At 35.4% G+C, this 21781-nt stretch overlaps 6 protein-coding genes across 12 annotated transcripts; 4 read left to right on the plus strand and 2 right to left on the minus strand.

Moving 5' to 3' along the window:
* The first annotated feature begins 4608 nt into the window (after window positions 1–4608).
* On the plus strand, window positions 4609–6056 carry LOC104789933 (uncharacterized). The gene has a single exon (XM_010515596.3). The coding sequence runs from the start codon at window positions 4865–4867 to the stop codon at window positions 5819–5821; it is 957 nt and encodes a 318-aa protein (XP_010513898.1). The 5' UTR covers window positions 4609–4864; the 3' UTR covers window positions 5822–6056.
* A 29-nt stretch (window positions 6057–6085) lies between these two features.
* On the minus strand, window positions 6086–9351 carry LOC104789935 (dolichyl-diphosphooligosaccharide--protein glycosyltransferase subunit 1B). 3 transcript variants are annotated; one of them, XM_087455635.1, is made up of 9 exons: window positions 9177–9351; window positions 8959–9071; window positions 8574–8618; window positions 7650–8281; window positions 7249–7396; window positions 6878–7057; window positions 6728–6796; window positions 6550–6639; window positions 6086–6409 (listed from the first exon to the last, which is right to left on the minus strand). In XM_087455635.1, exons 2-9 carry the CDS (start codon window positions 9061–9063, stop codon window positions 6284–6286), a joined length of 1395 nt encoding a protein of 464 aa, XP_087311761.1. In that variant the 5' UTR covers window positions 9064–9071; window positions 9177–9351; the 3' UTR covers window positions 6086–6283. The 3 variants fall into 3 exon arrangements, with proteins under 3 accessions (XP_087311761.1, XP_087311762.1, XP_087311763.1); XM_087455636.1 differs by having other exon boundaries at window positions 8959–9076; window positions 9177–9335; XM_087455637.1 differs by having other exon boundaries at window positions 7650–8316; window positions 8478–8618; window positions 9177–9258.
* A 172-nt stretch (window positions 9352–9523) lies between these two features.
* On the plus strand, window positions 9524–13063 carry LOC104793820 (cleavage and polyadenylation specificity factor subunit 3-II). Of its 4 annotated transcripts, XM_087455634.1 has the most exons (13): window positions 9524–9694; window positions 9794–9971; window positions 10080–10152; window positions 10254–10371; window positions 10510–10583; window positions 10690–10826; window positions 10925–10975; window positions 11123–11201; window positions 11313–11382; window positions 11507–11611; window positions 11790–11931; window positions 12038–12134; window positions 12257–13057. In XM_087455634.1, the coding sequence occupies exons 1-13, from the start codon at window positions 9670–9672 to the stop codon at window positions 12947–12949; spliced, it is 1842 nt and encodes a 613-aa protein (XP_087311760.1). In that variant the 5' UTR covers window positions 9524–9669; the 3' UTR covers window positions 12950–13057. The 4 variants fall into 4 exon arrangements, with proteins under 4 accessions (XP_087311760.1, XP_087311757.1, XP_087311758.1 ...); XM_087455631.1 differs by lacking the exon at window positions 10925–10975 and having other exon boundaries at window positions 10690–10857; window positions 11136–11201; window positions 12257–13063; XM_087455632.1 differs by lacking the exon at window positions 10925–10975 and having other exon boundaries at window positions 9527–9694; window positions 9794–9928; window positions 10690–10857; window positions 11136–11201; window positions 12257–13063.
* Window positions 13064–13069: 6 nt separating this feature from the next.
* Window positions 13070–14825, plus strand: LOC109133462 (E3 ubiquitin protein ligase RIE1). Its single transcript, XM_087455638.1, has 5 exons — window positions 13070–13712; window positions 13823–13942; window positions 14032–14164; window positions 14253–14411; window positions 14493–14825. The coding sequence occupies exons 1-5, from the start codon at window positions 13207–13209 to the stop codon at window positions 14655–14657; spliced, it is 1083 nt and encodes a 360-aa protein (XP_087311764.1). The 5' UTR covers window positions 13070–13206; the 3' UTR covers window positions 14658–14825.
* Window positions 14759–16566, minus strand: LOC104789936 (pentatricopeptide repeat-containing protein At2g01740). The gene has a single exon (XM_019246581.2). It carries the CDS (start codon window positions 16564–16566, stop codon window positions 14887–14889), a length of 1680 nt encoding a protein of 559 aa, XP_019102126.2. The 3' UTR covers window positions 14759–14886.
* Window positions 16567–17676: 1110 nt separating this feature from the next.
* On the plus strand, window positions 17677–21780 carry LOC104789937 (microtubule-associated protein 70-3). 2 transcript variants are annotated; one of them, XM_010515602.3, is made up of 12 exons: window positions 17677–18087; window positions 18169–18462; window positions 18637–18722; window positions 19161–19226; window positions 19323–19493; window positions 19596–19766; window positions 19866–20021; window positions 20134–20280; window positions 20405–20476; window positions 20568–21092; window positions 21187–21380; window positions 21488–21780. In XM_010515602.3, exons 2-12 carry the CDS (start codon window positions 18207–18209, stop codon window positions 21525–21527), a joined length of 1884 nt encoding a protein of 627 aa, XP_010513904.1. In that variant the 5' UTR covers window positions 17677–18087; window positions 18169–18206; the 3' UTR covers window positions 21528–21780. The 2 variants fall into 2 exon arrangements, with proteins under 2 accessions (XP_010513904.1, XP_010513903.1); XM_010515601.3 differs by having other exon boundaries at window positions 17824–18087; window positions 21485–21780.
* Window position 21781: the final 1 nt, after the last annotated feature.

The raw sequence follows: 21781 nt of genomic DNA on the forward strand, positions 1-21781 counted from the left end.
AAAATAAATTACTAAAACGTGAAAAGATAATAATGCATATGACTAAATTAAAATCTTTGACATCTCATTCACTGTGTGAAACAAATGAGTTTGTAGAAAAATATAAATGACATATATTATTAAATAGATTTTTAGATTCCAAGTCAGGCTACACCATTTAGCCATATAGTCATGTAAAGTGAGATAAGATAAAAACATTCATGAATTAGTCGAGAAATCTTTTATGGTACGCTACATTTGCTTCCATGGGTAAAGCAAGCTCGGTAAAAATGTTATAACGATATGATATTTTTCTGAAAAGTGTAACCCAATAGAAATTAGTCGATAAGAAACCCTTTTACAAGCAACTCTCAGACCTGCTGTGAGAAATGACAGGAAAAAAAACAAGTGCTCCCATGTCTCCAGTAGATGATTGCAAAAAACACAACTTGTGTTTGCATTTATTTTTAATTTTACCACGTGATATATATCAAATTATTTATTTGTCAAAGAAACATTATCGTCAACAATATATATGTTGTATATAACTTAGTAAAGTAAGTGTAATATTTATATATTTATACTCAAAAACTTGAATGCTTATATTTGAGTTCAAGTATTTCTATTGATAAAAAATATTTTAAATTAAAATCCGGATACAAATTCTAGTTGTTCTCATATAATTTAGTTTGTTAAACAACTCGATCAGTTAGAATAATGTAGAACATATATTTCAGCAAAGTTCATGTCAAAAGATTCTTTTATTTGTGAGGTTTGCTTTCTTTTCTCCTTTTGTCTGGACTATAAATTTCGATCATTTATATAAATTTTGATCATTTATATAAATTTCTTACAACAATTCACTATCTTCTTTAGAATCCAAAATCGTAAGCCACGTTTTCATCGTACATATGTGATATACTGATATATATATATATATATATATATATATGTATATATATATATATATATATATATATATATTTAAACACCTATATTATGATTATCACATAAACACACATAAATATGCATTATAACTCCATTATAATTTAGTCATTTTATACATTGAAAAAATGGACAGCATGAAAATATACTTTTGAAAAGTGACATAAAAAAATGACTATTTTTGAAAATTCCCCTAATTATAATTGTAACTCTTATAATTTAATTATTTTAGAAATGTAAATTTCATCACTTTTTATCCTATAAGTAACCATTCTCACATCCTCTTCCACCATATTCCAAATCCTAAATATTTTCTTTGTTTTTTTATAATGTTCTTGCATAGGTTGAAAAACCAATTAAGAGTTTGATTATATTATTTGTTTACTATATATTTTATATTGTTTCTTTGTTTTATGTACTTCTTCTTTTCTTCTTTGTTTTACTTTTATGTATATAATTATTTTGATTTAGAATACATATGTATTCTAATATGTATAATAAAATTTTGATGACCATAATAATATTCTGATTATAATCATCGCATAATAAGGGAATCAAGCTAAAGAAAACATATTAATTCTTCACTTTAGATGTTTGATTAGTTCTTACAAATTCATGTATATTTATTTTATTCTTAAAATTTGAAATGTTCTCATGAATAGAAAAATTGTAATATAACTATAAAATCAATTTTTCTTACCTCTCTCTTACCTCCAACAAAATTGTAATAAATATATTTTAGAATACTCATCATTTTATTTAGTTTGTGATTCAACATATAATTATATAAAATCATTATTTTTAAATTTAATTAAAATATGTACTTTAAGGATTTTGCTATATAAAAAACCAGTTTGATATTTATTTTCTTTCTAGGTTTTACTACAAGGATGAAAAATTAAAACTAAGCCTAGCAATATAACTTAAATTAAGGGGAATAGATAAAAATTGTAATATAATTATCACATCAATTTTTCTTAACTCTCACTTACATCCAACAAAATCTATATATACATTTTTGGAGACATCTATACTAATAAAAAGTAGGAGCTATAAACTCCTAAAGGCGTCCACGTAGGATTTTAAACCTTCAATTGTGATTAGACACTTCACTAATTAACATTTTTTAAAATCTCCAGAATTTTCTATATTAAGAATTATTTTAAACAACCAATCAGGATTTAACATGTCATTCATTAACATTTTTTAAATTTCCAGAATTTTTTAGAAAAAGGAAAATTTTAAATTTATGGAAATAAAAGAACTATGCACAATATCCCACATCGGCTATAAAATTTTTAGACAATGGTTCAGAAAAAGTATAAATAAGATTAATATGTTTCCAACAACGAATGAGCAGGAAAGCTTGATTTATCAGGCGTCCAAGTTTAAAAGTATATTCGGTTTGATTGGTTTTTTATTTGATCAAATTAAAACTTTAAAAAGTTTCAAAAAATAAATTATAATGTTTAAAATTTTTAAAAGTTTTAATATTATAAATATTGAAACTTTTAAAAGTTATTAGTTTTTAAAAAGTTTCAATATAATATTTTAAACTTTTAAATATTTAAAAATTATAATATTTAAAAACTTTTTAAAAGTTTAAATATTTATAATTTTTGAACTTTTAAAAGTTCTTAGCTTTTAAATTTTTTTTAAATATTACAATTTTTAAATTTTAAAAGGTTAAAATATTATAATATTGAAACTTTTTAAAATGTTCAAAATTTATATTTCAAAACCTTTTAAAAGTTTAAAATATTATAAATATTTATGTAAAACATAAATTATCTTATTTATCTACGTTTGTGCTTTTTATTTCTTATGAGCTGTAAAACATATTTTTGTGTATGATTTTATAGATAAGTTGAAATTTTTTTTATTAATTTTTTTATTTTTTATTTTTACGAGAAAAGAAATGATTTTGTTCTTGGAGTTTGATAGATTAACAAATTGTGTGGTAGTCTAAAAAAAGGTTTTTTAGTGGAAGAAAGTGAAGAAGTTGACGAGGATGAAGAAGAAAAAGATTATAGCGAATAACCAGACGGTAAAAGTAATTATGACGATTACTACAAATTTGACAGTAGAAATGACAAGAAAGAATATGAAGAATAAGAAAACATTGAATAAAAAATACGAAAACATAGGTGGTAGCTATCAATTAAATATGAAAACGAGTTAAATTCATGATGATAAAATTGTTTTATTTTTCTGGTGGTCAAAGAAATGGTTTACGTTATGTGAGGTCATCAGTTTAATTCGCCTCGCCTGCATGTAGAGTTAAATTCATGATTTTTTTTTATCAAATTTGATTTTAAAACACAACTGATTTTTATATATTAAAAAATTGTGTATCTGAAATTTAACTTTTCCTTAATACTAATTTCAATTTTTTATAAGATAATATTTTACTACCGTCATCAATCATATATAGTTTTCATCAAAATATATCAAATATACCCACGCGTAGCGTGGATTCAAAACCTAGTTTATAAAATAAATCCTGAAGTTGACACTTATTTACAGGGATACCATTAGCATTAAATAATTAATTTAATAAACAAATTAATTTTACTTATATTCGATTATTTTTATAGAAACTAATTTATTTCATTATTTTATAAGGAGGTGAATGAAGAAGTTTACCCTAGAAGTAAACCCGTGAAAGTAAACCCATGAATCCAAGTATTGTTCTTTACTTGATAAAAATTTGAAAATTTGGTTTGATAAAAAATAACTTTTAGATGAGTTTTTGCAGATTAAAAATCTTTAAACATGTTGTGTGATCCACCTAGCATGGTGGGTTTAGACTATAGAACTAACACTAAAACTATTAGTTTATTTCATATACTATAGATTTGTAGTCATAGTTTGGAAAATTAACTTATAAATTATTTAGTATATGAACTACAAAATATTACACATACTTCTTAATATTCCAAAAAATAAAAAAAAATTGTATACATATAAAAATATGCACTAACATACCATATAGACATATACCTCTGTTTAATTATAGAAAACAAAAGTAAGTATTTTAAAAATTTATATTCTATCTAGCTAATAACAAATATAATGTAATTAGGTTCTAAATTATATAAAACGTAAGAAGAAGAAAAAAATTCTAAATAAAATATTAAATTAAATATCTTTAAAATTATTATTTAAAATATAATAATTTATAATTTAGTCATGCGGTGTACCGAGAGTGAAAACCTAGTTGTAATACATTTATTTTAGAATAACAATCATTTAAATAGAAGATTCAACCGAAGAGGGTTACAAATAAAACATACTCATCTTGCGAGAGTTACAAACAAAACAATTTTTTTTTTTTAAGCTTTTGTAAGGCATAAAAAAAATAAATAGTAATTATGTTTTATGTGTAATGTCTGAAATCAAAAATGATTTTTTTTCCCAATACAATTAACTATATAAAACATCTAATATCTGGAAAAACATGATTTTTTTTTAATCAATTAGCAATGACAATTTTTTTTATAAACATAATCATGCTTTTATTTTTATTTGATTTTCATTTCTTTGGACAAACTAAACCTTTTTTTTAATAGAAATTTTATTTATGTATATAAAATAAAGAACCGATAATTATTTTTTTTATTATTTATAAAACTCACCTAGCTGAATCAATTTTGTAACTTTTGCCTTTTTTAGTAATTTTTTTTTTTAATTTTCGTGTTCCAACTTAATTGTAAATTGTATTATACCATGAGATACAGTCAATTGTTTCTCTTAAATTCATATCAGCAAATTTAATTTATGTTATTTTGTTGGTCACATTTTTTTAACACACAGCCAATGAGAGAGCCTTGTTCATCATCATCATCGTCTTCTCGATAAAAAATAGATCTGCCCACCATTTTCTCCGCCCATAGCCAAAAACAAGAGCTTTTGAAATCGAAGGAGAAAGAAGAAGAAGATGAACGGTAACCGAGAAGAAGCCGAACGTCTTCTCGGAATCGCGGAGAAGCTTCTGGAGTCACGAGATCTGAACGGTTCAAAAGAGTTTGCAATCTTAGCTCAAGAGACAGAGCCTCTCTTAGAAGGCACCGATCAAATCCTCGCCGTCGTCGACGTCTTGCTCTCGTCCGCGTCACAGAATCTCGTCAAAAACCAACCGAACTGGTACGAGATCCTCCAGATCGAAGATCCAGAACAATCTTCAGCGGACAACGATCTAATCAAGAAACAATACCGCCGTCTCGCTCTTCTCCTCCACCCTGACAAAAACCGTTTCCCGTTCGCCGATCAAGCTTTCAAATTCGTGCTCGATGCATGGGAAGTCCTGTCAACACCTTCAAAGAAATCTCAGTTCGATCGGGATTTGAATCTCATCTTCACCAAAGTAGATCTCAATCAGGGGAGGAGGAAGAAAACAACAGTCAATGAGAAGATGGCTACGTTTTGGACGGCGTGTCCGTACTGTTACAGTCTCCATGAGTATCCTAGGGTTTACCAAGAGTACTGTATCAGATGCCAAAACTGCCAAAGAGCGTTCCACGCCGCGAGTATCCCTCAGCTGCCTCCGTTGATTCCTGGGAAAGATGAGTATTATTGTTGTTGGGGTTTTTTTCCCATGGGATTTATTGGTGGCAAAGGAGGTGAAGCAGCCGCCATTGCTAACGGAGTTGATGCAGCCAAATTCCCTAATTGGATGCCTCCGGTTTTCTCATCCGGCGGCGTTTCAGCTCCGGCAGCTCCGGTTGCTCATCCTTCGTCTTCTCATAGTGCTCAGGTTAACTTTGGTGGATGGTCAGGTGGTGCAGGGAAGAGAGATAGTGAGGCGATGAGGAGTAACAACAATGTTGGAGTTAATTCAGATGGAAGGCCGAAGAAGAGAGGAAGAGGAAGGCCGAAGAAGAATCCGGTTCAGTGATCTCTCTTTAAAAGGCAAGTTTTTTTTTTCCTAAGGCAATGGAGATTAGGATCAGTGTTTGTTGTTTTAGCGTAATCTTTGTTAGTTAATGTAACTTTTTATTTTGCATTTGTTTTTATTTTTGCCATTTTTCTCTGTATTTTGTTGTTGTCACTCATCATTTTGTATCATATTTTAGCTTTTGAAACATTTTCGTTTTTTCGGTACATTTGGCAAATTCACTATTTTCCCGTCATCTACTTTCCTAAATCAGACAACAAATTATTGTGCAAATTCAATTTTGGCAACTTGAGAGCACAATATAACTCCGACACTTCATTACAGACATAAGGTGTCAAAGATACAACTACAAAAAGCAAGAACTACAAAATTTAGTCTCTTCTTATAAAAAAGGTAAAGGTAAAAAAGGTCTATTTCTTTTAAGAGTCTATAAGTGAAAGCGAAGGACATTTTGTAAGAACTCTACTTCCTGGCGATATTGAGATCGATGTGTACATAAGCAAGAGAAGCCACAAAGACGAAGAAGAAAGCCGATACAAGCATGAATGGTTCCGCAAGCATGTATATCGGTTTGAATGTATAGTACACCTGCGGAAAACAGTCCCATATATATCAAGCAGGTTTATAGCATTTTACCAAAAGAATGAATTTTGCTCATCATAATGATACATCTATAATTCTAAATCTGTTTAAAATCTATTTGTAAGTTTGAAGGTCTTAATGGTTACCTGGAAAGGTACGTTGTGTGTGGGAACTACATTATCCTTTTGCAACACAACCACGGTTCTTCCCACAATGTCAAGGTATGAGTATTTGACCTGAGACGAAGACCATTATAGATAGATACATTGTTGTGTAATAATAACTATGGTTTGAAAAATGCAATCTGCGTGGCTGATGAGGTACCTGTAAGTCTTGATTGACTGTAAAGGGCAAAATAGCAGAAGGGTCCTTTGATCCTTCAGGAAGCACGACCTGAAAAGAAATTTCCCTCCGTTAAATCAAATTTGCTTACAACTGAAAGAAATATCAATTAGTAGAAAATGCTAAACCCACTTTGATAGTCAACTTATTAACAATAGTTTCGACGAGCGGGCACCCAAACGTAAAGTTCAAATAACGTCTGCCATCAGATGCTTCAAAGAGATAGTCTTCCAATGGAACTCGATAGCCGATAATAAAAGTTGCTCTCCACCCTCCAAATAATGGGTAGCGGGGTTCAAATTCAAGTTCTGACTGCAAACACCAAATTTGTTTTATAAGAATTCAGAGGCTTAAAAGTGAATATTATCAGATCACTCTTTTTTTAGGTATACGCCTCTAAGCAACATACTGTTGTAAATTAAAGCCTTGGAAGAGTTTCTTAGGGAACAAATATCAGTGTCTAAATGGCCACAGATCACGAAAAGAAGGCAAGCCAACCATACCTTTCTAAACCCTGTACGCAAATGTGAAGTGGAGATGTTTCCTATGTCATCTCTGTAGTAGACAGAGTTCACTCTGGGAGGTAGTACTGCAAGGAGCGCATTGAAAGAGGATGCACCACTGACGGACCGTTTCGATTGATAATCAACCCTGCCAAAATTAAGAATTCAGAAAAACATTTCAGCGAAACAGTTTATGTATGAGGACAACATATCCATTGAGCTCTTTCACCACAACGGAAAATAGCTAAGTAACAAGACAGTTTACGAGAAAACGTGTCTACAGTAATTGAAAATGGCACCTTCAGCTCAAACACAAATAGAGATTCTGCAACATCTAATCCATAAAGATAAATTTTCAGAGGTCACCGGAAACATAAAAAGTCATTCAGCCCATTACATACCTTGAGAAAACACCTTTATGCCGCGCTCCCCCATGAGTCAACCTATAATTTTCTGTTATCTGAAGACTACCCCAGTGTGAAATCTCAATTTCACGCACAAGCTCCTCAACAACGGCAAACGGACTGTTATTCTCAAAGTGAATGATGACAGGTGTGTAAGAGTATGAAGCACGATTCTCATATGGTCCATATTTTATCTCTTTGCCAGCCCGGTTAGCAGGTTCGATGCTAGTGAACGACTCCACTCTAGTACTAGGTGTCTTAACAAAAGTTGTCTGTTGTTTAACATGATATGGTGACAATATCACTGCACTATCATGGTAGTAAACCAACTGAGATTCTGACTGGGTTATCTCCACTGGGAAAGGTTCCAACGAATGAGTCAAAATGTATAGCACCTCAAGTGAAACAGTTTCACCCGGACCTAAGGGGCTAACAAACGTAACACGGTAGTATCCAGTGTCATTTGGAGCATCAGGTTGTTCAGTTGGCTTTACATCTAAAGGCAAATAGGTTTTCTTTTTCTTCTTGCCAGTAATTGCCAGGGCTTGGACCATGGCCAAATTCTTGATCTGAGTAGGTGAGAAAGCAAGAAGCATTTCTGCAGCAGCACTTTTCCCAATATTTTCAACCTAACAAGGAAACCAGACAAGAAAACCGTCACCTTCTAACAGAAAAAACGCAAGGATGATGAAGGAGAAAAAGGAAAATAACAGGTGAACTGTCACAGCGAATCAAAGCCATTAAGTTCCAACCTTTACTAAAAACTTTAACTACACTCAACTAACAGTGAATGAAAGAAAAAATAAAGAAGCTGAAATAGCATACAACATATGAAGAAAGGCTTCAATTCCTAGTTCCAAGTTCCGAACCTTCTAGTGTGTTTTCAATAGGAATAACAACTGTAAATTTGATTAGAAATACCTTGAGAGTCAAGAAGGCCTTCACGATATGTGAGCTTAAGTCAATCTGTAGACAAAAACAAAACACAAAGGAGGAGCATTTCAGAATAAAAACTTAAGTTTCAACAGCTTCTATCATTAAACTTTCAGATTACTGAAACTAAACGAAATAACTGATGAAAATTCACACCTAAAGAGTCACATGATTTAGTTGATGTACATATGAACTATGAAGCCTATCGATGATCAACCGTGAGGTGACCAAATCACACAGTATTAATATAAACCAAGCATAGATCGGAGAAACAGTAAGCCCAAAGGCACCTTCATTAACTTGAATTACCATAAGAAACGGATCCTTTGGAAATTAATGAATTTGCTACAGATGACAGATCGGAGAATCTTACCCTTCGCTCGGCATTTACGATCTGGAGATCCTGAGCGGAGGAAAATGCGGAAATAGATAAGAATACAGCTACGACGACCGCGAAGATCCCGATACGAGCAGCCATTGTCGTCACTGCACTAAGAAACAAAACTCAATCAACGAAAGAGCTCAAAGGAGATGGCGAATTGATAGGGTTTGCAAGATCAGAAGAGGAGAGAGAGAGAGAGAGTTACTGACCGATTGAAGACAGAGACAGAGAGATCGGGATTTGTAAAGGCAGATACCGACGGCGGAAGAAACGTCGTCCGGCGAAAGTGAGAATGATCCGGTCAACTACAAAGTCTCAGTCCTCTCTCACTTATTTAGGGATTAGTCTTTACGAACTTTTTCTTCCTCAGAACCCAAACGACACACAACGACGTCGTTTTAAAATTTTAAAATTAATGGGCCGTTAAAATAATCACTATTACTGTTATTGGGCTTACCACTACGATGTATATCATCAACGGCTAGATCTCAGACACGTGTGTGATTCCCAGCGGTTCCGATGCTACTGAACACTTTGCCGCCATTCAAATTCGTTTGACGACCTAACTCTGTGTCTTCCTTCTCTCGCCGCTGCAAAATTTTCTCCGGTCGCTTGACTTCGTGTTCTGATTCGAACAAATTCGATAATTTTTGTTACTTGTCTCAAATTTATTTTCGTAATTTGTGTTGAGTGACATCTTCCATGGCAATCGATTGTTTCGTACTCGGTAATATATATATTTTTAATTGTCTTCTTCATTCTTTGCTTCTTTATGTTTCACGATATCGGAATAAGAGTAGTATTTTCATCGTTGTGGTGTGGTTAGGTGCTGGACAAGAGATTGGAAAGAGCTGCGTAGTGGTGACGATTAACGGTAAAAGGATAATGTTTGATTGTGGGATGCATATGGGCTGCGATGATCACAATCGATACCCAGATTTTTCTCTCCTCTCTAAATCCGGTGATTTTGATAACGTCATCTCTTGTATCATCGTCACTCATTTGTACTGATTCTTTAAACCTTGACTGTGCCCCCTCAAGTAGTTTTCTTAGTTTTTGTGGGATCGATCGTATGGGTTTTAATTGTGTGTGTGTTTTTCGAGTGTTAATAGTCATATGGATCATGTTGGAGCGCTTCCTTACTTCACGGAGGTTTGTGGGTACAATGGGCCAATTTATATGTCGGTGAGTAATATCGTCCTCTAGGTGTTCGATGAAATGTTTGAGTGATTTTTTTTTTTCTTTCAAGGTAAAGGAATTTGCATTTGACTTGTCTCTCTTTGTAGTATCCCACAAAGGCTTTGTCTCCATTAATGCTTGAGGATTACCGAAGAGTAATGGTGGATAGAAGAGGCGAGGAGGAGCTATTCACCACTACCCATATAACAAACTGCATGAAGAAAGGTACTTTAAATATTGGATTTAATTCATTTTGAAGGTCTTTATGTACGAAGTTTTTTCATCTGGTTGATGAATGTGTTACTTGATTCATAAATACAGATGCAGTGTCTATAACTTGGCTTCCTTCTGTTTCTTATGTAGTAATCGCAATAGATTTGAAGCAAACAATTCAGGTTGATGAAGATCTTCAAATCCGTGCCTATTATGCAGGGCATGTAAGACATTCTTTCTTGTTTTAGAAAGCTTCTTTGGACTTCTTTCTAAGTTTGTTATGTTCAGAGTTTCTGCATTTCTTAAAGCTTCTTTTGTAATGATCATAAGGTCCTTGGAGCAGTGATGATTTATGCAAAAGTGGGAGATGCAGCAATTTTGTACACTGGAGATTACAATATGACAACAGATAGACATCTAGGAGCAGCTAAAATTGACAGACTCCAGTTGGATCTTCTCATATCAGAGTACGGGAAACAAATACAAAGTTGTTCACTGGTATTTTTTAGCAAACTTACAAAGAACTAGTATGTATTCCTGTTGTATGTTTGACTATGCCGTTTAGGTCGACATATGCAACTACCATTCGCGGGTCAAAATATCCCCGAAGCTGTATGTCTACTTGTAGCTATCAACACATGGTTTCTTAAATGGTTTTTGATTATAATTCCGGCATAACTTTTGGCTTGTTCCTGATCAATATACTAAACTAGCCCTTTAGGAAAGGCTTCAGCTTTTGTTCGGTAATTGTCTAATATCTCAGAAAACTCTTCCAGGTTCATAAATGTGTTGCTGGCGGAGGGAAGGCACTAATTCCTTCATTTGCTCTTGGAAGGGCTCAGGTCTGTCTTCTTACAGAATAGGCTCCTTGTGATAGCTTTGAAACAAGTCAGTTACTTAAATTTGCCTGTGCTTCTTTTATGTCTCATTGACAATTGCGTTTCCTTGTTCAGGAACTTTGCATGCTGCTTGATGATTACTGGGAGCGTATGAATATAAAGGTTCCAATTTACTTCTCATCAGGTCTGTTAAATCACTACCAATCCTCATTTGAAATCAATTCTTCAGATTAGTCAGCTCAACAAAGTCGTGATTTTATCTTACAAATAGTGATCTCTATCTTCTGAATATTGCTGTATTTTTCCAGGTTTGACCATCCAAGCAAATATGTATTACAAAATGCTCATCAGCTGGACAAGCCAGAACGTTAAAGAAAAGCACAATACGCATAACCCATTTGATTTTAAGAATGGTATGCGAACTAACATTTGCAAATAACTTTAGAACGTTGAAGATGAAATTTATATCAAATGGACCCAAAACTTTACAGTGCTTGAAAAATAAGGATAAAAGCTTTGTAAACTAGTGATTCTATACTTGATCAATACATCCTGTCCGTCCTTTTTAACTACTACCTTAACATTCTGCAGTTAAAGATTTTGATCGGTCTCTTATACATGCTCCTGGGCCATGTGTTCTCTTTGCCACACCTGGTATGCTTTGTGCTGGCTTCTCACTTGAAGTGTTCAAGCACTGGGCTCCGTCTCCCTTGAATCTTGTTGCCTTGCCCGGGTATTACAGCTATTGTGTTTCCTTCATTAGCAATTCATTTTTTCTTCTTCGCACCTAACCCACAATTATATCTCCTTTCAACCCCTTGTGGATCCGTTTGGTACAGATACTCTGTAGCTGGGACCGTTGGGCACAAACTGATGGCCGGTAAACCCACGACGGTTGACCTCTACAATGGCACCAAGGTTGATGTCCGTTGCAAGGTTTGTATATACTCTTTGTTCTGGTTCTCACAAAAATTATGTAAACTTTACAAGAAAATAGCAATGCATCAAAATTCACACGTTCAACATAAACTTAATAGTCTTGATACTGTTGTTATCAGATACATCAAGTGGCTTTCAGTCCTCACACGGATGCAAAAGGAATAATGGATCTCACAAAGTTTCTTTCCCCAAAGAACGTTGTACTCGTGCACGGCGAAAAACCAAGCATGATGATTCTTAAGGATAAGATAACCTCAGAGCTTGACATCCCCTGTTTTGTTCCTGCCAATGGTGAAACAGTTTCAGTAGCTTCAACCACTTTTGTAAAAGCAAACGCTTCTGATATGTTCCTTAAAAGCTGCTCCAGCCCGAATTTCAAATTCTCAAACTCTACTCAGCTCCGTGTTACAGACCAGAGAACTGCAGACGGGGTTTTGGTAATAGAGAAGAGCAAAAAGGCGAAGATTGTTCACCAAGATGAAGTCTCTGAGTTGTTACATGAGAAAAACCATGTGGTCTCTTTAGCTTACTGTTGTCCAGTGAAAGTTAAGGGAGAATCAGATAACGATGCTGATCTGATCAAACAATTGTCTTCAAAGATCTTGAAGACAGTGTCTGGTGCTCAGATTCATGAAGATGAAAACAGTTTGCAGGTTGGATCTTTTAAGGGGTCTTTGTGTCTGAAAGAGAAGTGTATGCATCGAACAGAGATAAGCAGTTGTAGTGAAGCTGTGTTCTTGTGTTGTAACTGGTCTGTTGCAGATTTAGAGCTTGGCTGGGAAATCATCAGTGTAATGAAACTAAATCTGTGATTTGTAAACAGTTTTAATCCTAGGCCAATTTCTAGATAACACCTGTAAGGTCAAAGGTGATTTATTGTAATAATGATGTTTTAATGTTAAATATTAATTAATCTTGTTTAATTAGATTCTACAGTAATTGTTTTAATTTTAAACCAATCTTTTAAAAACTGTCCGCCATGGCTTAAGCGTTTTCTAGAGGAGGAGAGAGAGAGAGAGAGAGAGAAGAAACTCAATTCTCTTCGTTGGTTCCGTATCAGAAGATACTGATGTCATCGACTTCTTCAGACTCCACGGCGGCGCGTGATCAACATGTGCCACTACTCCGCCCGCGTCGCGAAGGCTCTTCTCCTTCATCAGCCAGACCTACAGCTCTCGCCGTTCTATTGGGACGGATCACCGGCCACCGTGCACCGTCGATGCTTGTGAGAGAGACGGCGGCGCGTGCTCTGGAGGAGAGACGAATCGATTGGGGTTACTCGAAACCTGTAGTTGCTGCTGATATACTCTGGAACGCTGCTCTTGTGCTTGCGTCGGCGGTTATGCTTGTCGGTACAGTCGAAGAAAGACCTAACGAGCCGATCAGGGTTTGGATCTGTGGGTATGGGTTACAGTGTTTGATCCATGTGGTTTTGGTTTGGTCTGAGTATTGGAGGAGAAACACGACGCGTAGAGCTAGGGATTTGGAGTCTGGAGATAGTGCCGCCGCCGATCATGAAGATCACAGTGAGTATGATCATGAAGAAGAAGACAGTGACAATTCAACAACTTACAGGTTTGATTGACTAATCTCAATTTCATGAATTTATGAAGATGAAATTGATGTTTTTTTTGTCGTTTATGTGATTGAATTTGCCATTGGGATGATGGATTTGTTGTAATCAGCTTTGCTAAAAGATGTGAGTCTATAAACACTGTGGTATCATTTGTATGGTGGATCATTGGATTCTACTGGGTTGTTGAAGGTGGTGATAAGCTTTTAGGAGAAGCTCCTAATCTTTACTGGTATCAGATTCTATCATAGTATTTGCTGCCTCATTCAAATACAAGAGTTATTGTTTCAGTGTGATCCAAATCTTTCCGGGGTTTTGCAGGTTGTCGGTGACTTTTCTGGCGATTGATGTCTTCTTCGCCATTTTCTGTATTGTTTTGGCTTGCCTTGTTGGAATAGCTCTCTGTTGCTGTCTTCCCTGCATCATCGCCCTTCTTTACGCCGTTGCAGGAACGGTATTAAGCCTCCATCTTTGTTGTTTCAAAAGATTACTACTTTAAAGACTTAAATACGCCTTTTCTAACGGCCTTGCGGGTGATACAGGAAGGAGTATCAGAGACTGAGCTGGGTGTTCTTCCCCTTTACAAATTTAAGGCTTTCCATACCAACGAGAAGAACATTGCCGGACCTGGCAAAATGGTTCCTATACCGACCAAAGGACTATGCTTAGCAACTGAAAGAACACTACTTGCTGAGGATGCGGTAAAGCCAATCTTCTATGACAACAATTAACTTTGCTTTATGAAGTTCCAAATGTTTCTTCTAATTGATTTTTCTTAACAGGACTGTTGCATATGTCTGAACTCATATGAGGATGGTGCAGAGCTTCATGCTCTTCCTTGTAACCACCATTTTCACTCGACGTGTATTGTGAAATGGCTTAAGATGAGAGCAACATGTCCTCTCTGCAAATACAACATCCTTAAAGGAACAACTGACCCCAACTAAGAAGAGGGAGTAATATTCTGCACATATGGATACAGATTCCATTTCCTCAATTAAAAAACAGTACTGTATATATTTATATATAACTATCAAAATCATGTATCTTTTGTTAAAAGCATCCATTTTTAAATGTAAAAGATGGTAATTTATTTACAAATGCCCTTTACTACATTTTCCCATATTTGAGAATACAACAGCTGATGATGCCCATGAGCTCAAATCATAAGTAAGTTCAAGAACAGCTCACTTCATTGTCACATTGTTTGCTGCAATCTGCATCACTTGCTGATGTTGCAAGCCCTCTTTTCTGCATATCGAGAAGCATATCCGAAGCAGCGGTCATGTTTCCCTCCTTTTCATAAGCTCTAATCAGTAGATCAAAAACAGCCAAATCAGGGCATATTCTAATTCTCAACATTTCATCGAAAACTTGTCTAGCCTCGACCATCAATCCCTTGCTAGCTAACCCATAAATCAATGTTGTATAGGTTAACAAATCAAGCTCGAGACCCTCTTGAACCATTTTGGTTTTTAACTTAAACGCATCCACCAAATTCCCTTGCTTACACAAACCAGCTATCCAAGAAGTGTACATGAACTTATCCGGAACAAGTCCAGCCTCTAAAATTTTGTTAAACAATCTCTCAACTTCTATAAAGTCTCCTTCCTTGCACAAAGCATCAATAAGCACGGTGTACATAACATCATTAGCTTTCCCAATACAGAAATAAGCTATAGCTTCATGTAGTTGTCCATTCTTTGCAATCCCATCAATCATAGTCGAAAGAGCTACAACATCTGGCTCGAAGCCTCTCTCAACTAACTTGTGGTACATGTTAACTGCAGCCTTCATGCGCCCGGATTTAAAATATGCATTCATCATTGTAGTAAAAATCATCATATCAGGAACAAAACCACCTTTCTCCATACCTTCTACAATCTCTGTTGCCTCCTTTAGTTTACCATTACTGCAAAGGCCTGATATAAATACGCCGTAAGCTGCTAAATCAAGTCTCATCCCTTGATTGAGCATTTTGGCCAGAAACTTCATGGCATTATCCGAATCTCCTGTCTGGAAATACCCATCGATAACCGTAGTGTATACAAGAGAGTTTGGCTCAACTCTATCCTCGAGCATCTGCGAATACATTTCCTCAGCTCTCTGCATTTTCCCTTTCTTGCAGAAACCATCTATCAAAGCAGTATAAGTAACAACATTCAGAGACATCCGAACGCGTCTCATTTCTTCGTACAACGAAACCGCAACCTCCAAGTCACCAGCTTTACAATACCCATCAATCAAACAAGTGAAAGTGACCACATTTGGAGACAAAGCATCTCTCTTCATACAGTTAAAACTCTTAAGCGCCAACTGTAACTCCCCGGATTTGCAGAAGGTGTCAATCCAAGTACTATAAGTAACAACATTGGGAGAACAACACTTGAACATAACACCCATATACACAAAAACCTCATCTAACATCTTCATCTTGCTAAACCCATTAAACAGAGAATTAAAACTAACTACGTCAGGCTTGCAAATAAACCCATGAGAGGCTCTTAAACTCTCTAATACCAAACAAGCACTTCTGATATCGCCATTTCTACAATGCCCATCAATGAGAGAGTTATAAGATATAACATCTGGTACACACCCGTATCGAGGCATCGAGTGTACTATATCTTGAGCGAATTGAACCTGCCCTAATCTACAAACAAAGGATACGACCGAATTGAATGAAGAACGATGAGGAGTGTAGCCTCTGGAGACTAAGTAAGCTAATAATTTGAGAGAGAGAACGCCGCAATTCGAATTGATAAGCTGATGAATATGCTTGTTGCAGGTGAATGGGTCTGGAAAATTTGAAGATTTTCTCAGCCGAGAGAGAAATTGAAGAGCTTCTCTGACCATTCATGGACATGGGATTCTTCAGACGACTCACTCGTAAGGTAACAAAAGATTGATAACATTAAAATCTAAAATCTAACGGAGAAGGCTTAAACCCTAAAGAAGCGACCATGGTTGGTTAGGGCTCTAAACGACACTGTGAAGGTCAAAAACACTCTTTCTGAGCAAGAGACTTACACAGAACAATCCTCAGCGCAATAGAAGAAAGAAGATAATTAAATGGGCTTGTAAAAATAGTAATAGCCCATTTTGAAGCCCACTGTTTTAGTATTAAGTATTTATGCTAAACTAAAAATAGAAATCCTTATGATTGACCTGCAAAACCTGTAATAATAAATTCGTTAGGTATGATACGTTGATTGCTCTATTACAAGTAAAGTGGACGAATTAGCCTCAGGTAAATTCAAACTTCAAACCATGAAAACTAAGGTTACAATAATTATTTGGATTAAAAAAAAAACTGTGTTCCTTACAAAAGTTAACAATGTGAACAATATTATATGGTTATATATGAAACGTATGAAGTTAATAAAAAACTTGTGACTTGCCAACATACATACATATATTTAACTACAAAATCGTGTTAAGAGACATTTGACTCACGAGGACGTGACTTGTAGTGAGGACAGATTGTGTATGGTTAATAATCAAAATTCAGAATTCTAAAGAATGGTCTCCGATTGGTAGATATATATTTACCCCCAAGGACGTCACTTCTTTTTTTTGGGGGCTAAGCTATAGTTATAAACACTTGCATATAAATTATAAAGTCACATGGTCCATGATCCTTCTTTATCCTTATATACTAGAAGTTTAGAAGACTCATTGGAGAAAATACATGACATATATATAGTAGGAGTTGTGAACCTTTTCTTTAAATTGGTATTTGTGACTATTATTGATTGATATAAAACATATAACTTCATAAAATATCATTTTGTCCACAAATTCATCTGTTTTATTATCCTAATGGATATTATATTATTTTACTTAGTGATAAACACAAAAATATTTACTAAGAAAACTGCTGTAAATAAAATATCTTAAATGAGATTGCAGTTGTACACAAGATATAGGAATTAATATATCTCGTAGGCATGAATGGTAATTAGCAAATTAAGCATGTCTAAACTAAAAAAAAAAATGGATTTGTGTGTGACGCAAATTAATGAATTGTCTCTCTCTCTCTCGTCGCTTGGCTGTGACTGTGACTGTGACTTCATTACTTACACACAAAATCAGGACTATAACCATATTTAATTATTTTTACTCATAAAAAACCTCTTTTAAATCCTTTTGTTTTGTTTTTGTCTCCCCCAAAAAAAAATATAAAGAGAAGTTGCTAAATTTCTCACTTGCTTCCTGTATCTCAAAGCAAGTAAGCGCCGGTGAAAGAAGCTGAATTCAAACCCTAACCCGAGTTCGTCTCCTCCTCCTCAGATTCTTCTTGACGATTCAGTGTTGCTGCGCTTCTTTATTTCTACATTTTGCTTTTTTCGATCTGAGAATGTGCTGATTTATTAGGTTTGTGCGTTTCCTTTTGTGTTTTTGATTTGACTTCTCTAGTGGATTTGGGACTCACTGGTTGCGATTTTTGATGTGTAGAGTTGGTTTATAGATCGGGATTTCAATAAAAAAAAAAAATGGAGGAAGGTGGATACGCGGCGTTTGAGGTTAACAATGGAGGACGACCAACAGCGAGTGAGTTTGGTACGGCGGCGAGATCTTCTTCGCCGTCATTGGCTATGTCTTCTTCTTTCCGCGAAGGAGGAAGTAGGGGTTTATCACGGCGGAGGTCAATGAAGCCGAGTTTTGACGCGGATAATGAGTTCATTACTTTACTCCATGGCTCAGATCCGGTTAAAATTGAGCTTAATAGGCTTGAGAACGATGTCAGAGGTACTCTATCACACTCGATCTGTTTCTTTCTGTTGGTTGGTTTCAAGTTTCCCGTTGACATTTTTTTTGATTTTTGTAATTTGATAAAATTTGAGGGGTTTTTTTTAAACTTATCATTAACGTGCATGAGTGTCACTTGTTGGTTTTGAAACTTTGACTTTGTGGGGAGTGCAGATAAAGATCGGGAGTTGTCTGAATCCCAAGCTGAGATCAAAGCATTGAGGTTGTCTGAACGGCAGCGAGAGAAGGCTGTTGAAGAGGTTTGTTTTGATTATATATGGATTGACAAGATGAAGCAATTCATTGAATTGGAGTTCTACTCCCTTGTCAACTTAGTTTTCCTCATTTACAGGACATTGTGATTATTATGTCTTTACAAATATGTGAAACACAATTCGAGTTTCTAGATTGCCTTCAGTAAAACTGTTACATTTGGCTATTAGTTTCTGCAGTTAATCTGTCATTTCCCTATCCTTTTCACCATATTCTTGAAACCTTGTCTTTGGAAGATGTGTTATGAATTGGCTCTCACTTTTGTTATAGCTAGATTTTGATATGCTTTGTGAGAAAAATTTGTGTTCGTGCTTGCAAAAAAGAATGTGTATGAAGCTTATATATTCTATGTCACAGAAATCATCCGTTTTTTTTATTCATCTTTGTATACTCTGACGCGCTACTCTTTAATTTGATTGCTTAAGCTTACGGAAGAGTTGGGAAAGATGTCGGAGAAGCTCAAACTAACTGAAAACCTTCTTGACAGTAAAGTATGTTTACAATGTTTCCTCTGTAGCTTTTTATTATTTCAATTTTTCCTTTTTCTTTCTGGATTCTGTATTTGATGTTATCACATGTTGCCACAGAACCTTGAAATCAAGAAAATTAACGAAGAGAAAAGGGCTTCCATGGCAGCTCAATTTGCTGCAGAAGCTACTCTTCGAAGGGTTCATGCTGCTCAAAAGGATGACGATATGCCTCCTATTGAAGCCATTCTCGCCCCTTTAGAGGCTGAACTCAAGCTGGCGAGACATGAAGTATTTTTCTTCTGTTCAACCCAATATATATCGTATAATATCCTGGCTTATCGAGTCGTTTTTAAAACGGGGCATTCTGTTTTGCATGTTTTTAATTTGTAGATCGTTAAACTTCAAGATGATAACAGAGCATTGGACCGCCTAACTAAATCGAAGGAAGCAGCTTTGCTTGATGCTGAAAGAACCGTTCAGTCTGCTCTTGCCAAGGCTTCAATGGTTGATGACCTCCAAAATAAAAACCAAGAGTTAATGAAACAGATAGAAATTTGTCAGGTATTACTTTCACCTCCTTTACGCAGCAGTAGTCTAAATTCCTGGATCTATCTCCTTCGTTATCGTGAGCCTCCCTTGTTTATCAATTGTTGAAATTAGGAAGAGAACAGAATTTTGGACAGAATGCACAGACAAAAGGTGGCAGAAGTTGAAAAGTTTACCCAGACTGTGCGAGAGCTTGAAGAAGCTGTTCTTGCTGGTGGTGCAGCTGCAAATGCTGTGAGAGATTACCAGAGGAAATTCCAAGAAATGAATGTAATATAATTAACTTACACGTATAGTGTGCCTCAGTAGCCTATTGCTACCCTTGTACTTAAAATTCAGTTCATGTGCTAATCATAGCAATGGCCATTAATCCTGTGCTTAGGAAGAGAGGAGAGTCCTTGATCGGGAACTGGCTCGTGCCAAAGTAAGTGCAAGTAGGGTTGCAACTGTAGTGGCAAATGAGTGGAAAGATGGTAGCGACAAAGTGATGCCTGTGAAGCAATGGCTCGAAGAACGACGATTTTTGCAGGTTTTTTTTTATATTTTCTTTTGGGGCTTCTGTTACTGCTTTGAGTTGTGTGATTCATATTCACCGAAACCCGTAACTTGAGTAAGTACATTCTTTGACCATTTTCCTGTTTCTTTTTCGACAGGGAGAAATGCAACAACTACGTGACAAACTTGCCATAGCTGATCGAGCTGCAAAATCTGAAGCTCAGCTGAAGGTAAGAACCTTAGTTAGGACTTAGGATCCATATCTTCAGTCTTCCTTATGTCCAAGGCTTTAATAAGAATTGCTGCTTTTGCCGTTTTCAGGAGAAATTTCAACTGCGGCTTAGAGTCTTAGAAGAGAGTTTAAGAGGGCCTCCAAGCGGTGGAAACCGGTCGACACCTGAGGGAAGAAGTATTAGCAACGGGCCGTCCCGAAGACAATCCATTGGCGGAGCAGATATTATTCCAAAACTGACATCGAATGGATTTTTCTCCAAGAGAACATCGAGTTCTCAGTTTAGATCTTTGAATGCTAGTACAAGTACAATATTGAAGCATGCTAAAGGAACATCCAGATCATTTGACGGAGGCAGCAGATCTATAGATGGGAGTAAACTACTAACAAACGAACCCAGATCCAAGTTTCCAGTGAACCAGTCTTCTGAAGGAAAAAGTGGAGACGACTCACCTAATTCAACAAAACAAGGAGAACCGGACAAAGCAGCAGCGACAAATAATGATAGTGTCCCAGGAGTATTACATGATTTGCTTCAAAAGGAGGTGATAACTTTAAGGAAAGCTTCTCACGATAAAGATCAAAGCCTTAGAGATAAAGACGAAGCTATTGAGGTCAGTCATTAGTTTTACACTTTTCCAGGAAACGATTTGCTTGTATTTATTTATATTCTCTGATTGAAATACTCTGTCTTGTGTTTTGCTTTAGATGTTGGCGAAAAAGGTTGAAACACTAACAAAGGCGATGGAAGTGGAAGCAAAGAAGATGAGGAGAGAAGTAGCTGCAATGGAGAAAGAGGTTTCCGCTATGCGTGTGGAAAACAAAGGATCAGATAGTAGAACGAGACGCCCCTCTACTAACTCAAAAGGAGCTTCAACAACAGCACAGTTGCTTTCTGGAAGGTACTTGACGTTTCTTATTATAATGATCTAATATAATTGATTATAAGTTAGTTTCCTTTTTAACTTTAGAGTTGAATGTTTTGTTTGCATAATCGGTGTCTTAGCAGAGGCTCAGGACGAATGGGGATGACGAGGAGTACCCAGTGATCAAAGAAGTCGATTCCACGAGCAACAATATGAATCTCAATCAGTGGTTAATAGATTGAAGGAATGATAAAAGCATACAAATGTAGAAATCCAATATGGGAAGGTTTGTGTGCTTCTCTAACATAGTAAGATTTCAAGGTAAAAAAAAAAAACGGGAGAGAAACACTGATTTCAGTTTTATGGCTAACTTTTGTGCTGGTGATGTCTATTGGTTTTCTTATATATATAGATAAAGAGTTAGGCTTGTGTTTTAG

Source organism: Camelina sativa, chromosome 6 (genome assembly GCF_030686135.1).
Source record: "Camelina sativa cultivar CO46 ecotype springtype chromosome 6, ASM3068613v1".
NCBI lineage: Eukaryota > Viridiplantae > Streptophyta > Magnoliopsida > Brassicales > Brassicaceae > Camelina > Camelina sativa.

Coding starts and splice junctions, on each gene's coding strand:
- LOC104789933 (XM_010515596.3), top strand. CDS start 4,865: ATGAACGGTAACCGAGAAGAAGCCGAACGTCTTCTCGGAATCGCGGAG.
- LOC104789935 (XM_087455635.1), bottom strand. CDS start 9,063: ATGGCTGCTCGTATCGGGATCTTCGCGGTCGTCGTAGCTGTATTCTTA. Junction 8,282..8,573: donor AGGCCTTCTTGACTCTCAAG/GTATTTCTAATC, acceptor TTTCCTTGTTAG/GTTGAAAATATTGGGAAAAG. Junction 6,797..6,877: donor TTAATAAGTTGACTATCAAA/GTGGGTTTAGCA, acceptor ATTTCTTTTCAG/GTCGTGCTTCCTGAAGGATC.
- LOC104793820 (XM_087455634.1), top strand. CDS start 9,670: ATGGCAATCGATTGTTTCGTACTCG. Junction 11,612..11,789: donor CCCATTTGATTTTAAGAATG/GTATGCGAACTA, acceptor AACATTCTGCAG/TTAAAGATTTTGATCGGTCT. Junction 11,932..12,037: donor AATCTTGTTGCCTTGCCCGG/GTATTACAGCTA, acceptor CGTTTGGTACAG/ATACTCTGTAGCTGGGACCG.
- LOC109133462 (XM_087455638.1), top strand. CDS start 13,207: ATGTCATCGACTTCTTCAGACTCCACGGCGGCGCGTGATCAACATGTG. Junction 13,713..13,822: donor GACAATTCAACAACTTACAG/GTTTGATTGACT, acceptor TGTTGTAATCAG/CTTTGCTAAAAGATGTGAGT. Junction 14,412..14,492: donor CACTACTTGCTGAGGATGCG/GTAAAGCCAATC, acceptor TTTTCTTAACAG/GACTGTTGCATATGTCTGAA.
- LOC104789936 (XM_019246581.2), bottom strand. CDS start 16,566: ATGGTCAGAGAAGCTCTTCAATTTCTCTCTCGGCTGAGAAAATCTTCA.
- LOC104789937 (XM_010515601.3), top strand. CDS start 18,207: ATGGAGGAAGGTGGATACGCGGCGTTTGAGGTTAACAATGGAGGACGA. Junction 18,723..19,160: donor GAGAGAAGGCTGTTGAAGAG/GTTTGTTTTGAT, acceptor TGATTGCTTAAG/CTTACGGAAGAGTTGGGAAA. Junction 20,281..20,404: donor AAGAACGACGATTTTTGCAG/GTTTTTTTTTAT, acceptor CTTTTTCGACAG/GGAGAAATGCAACAACTACG.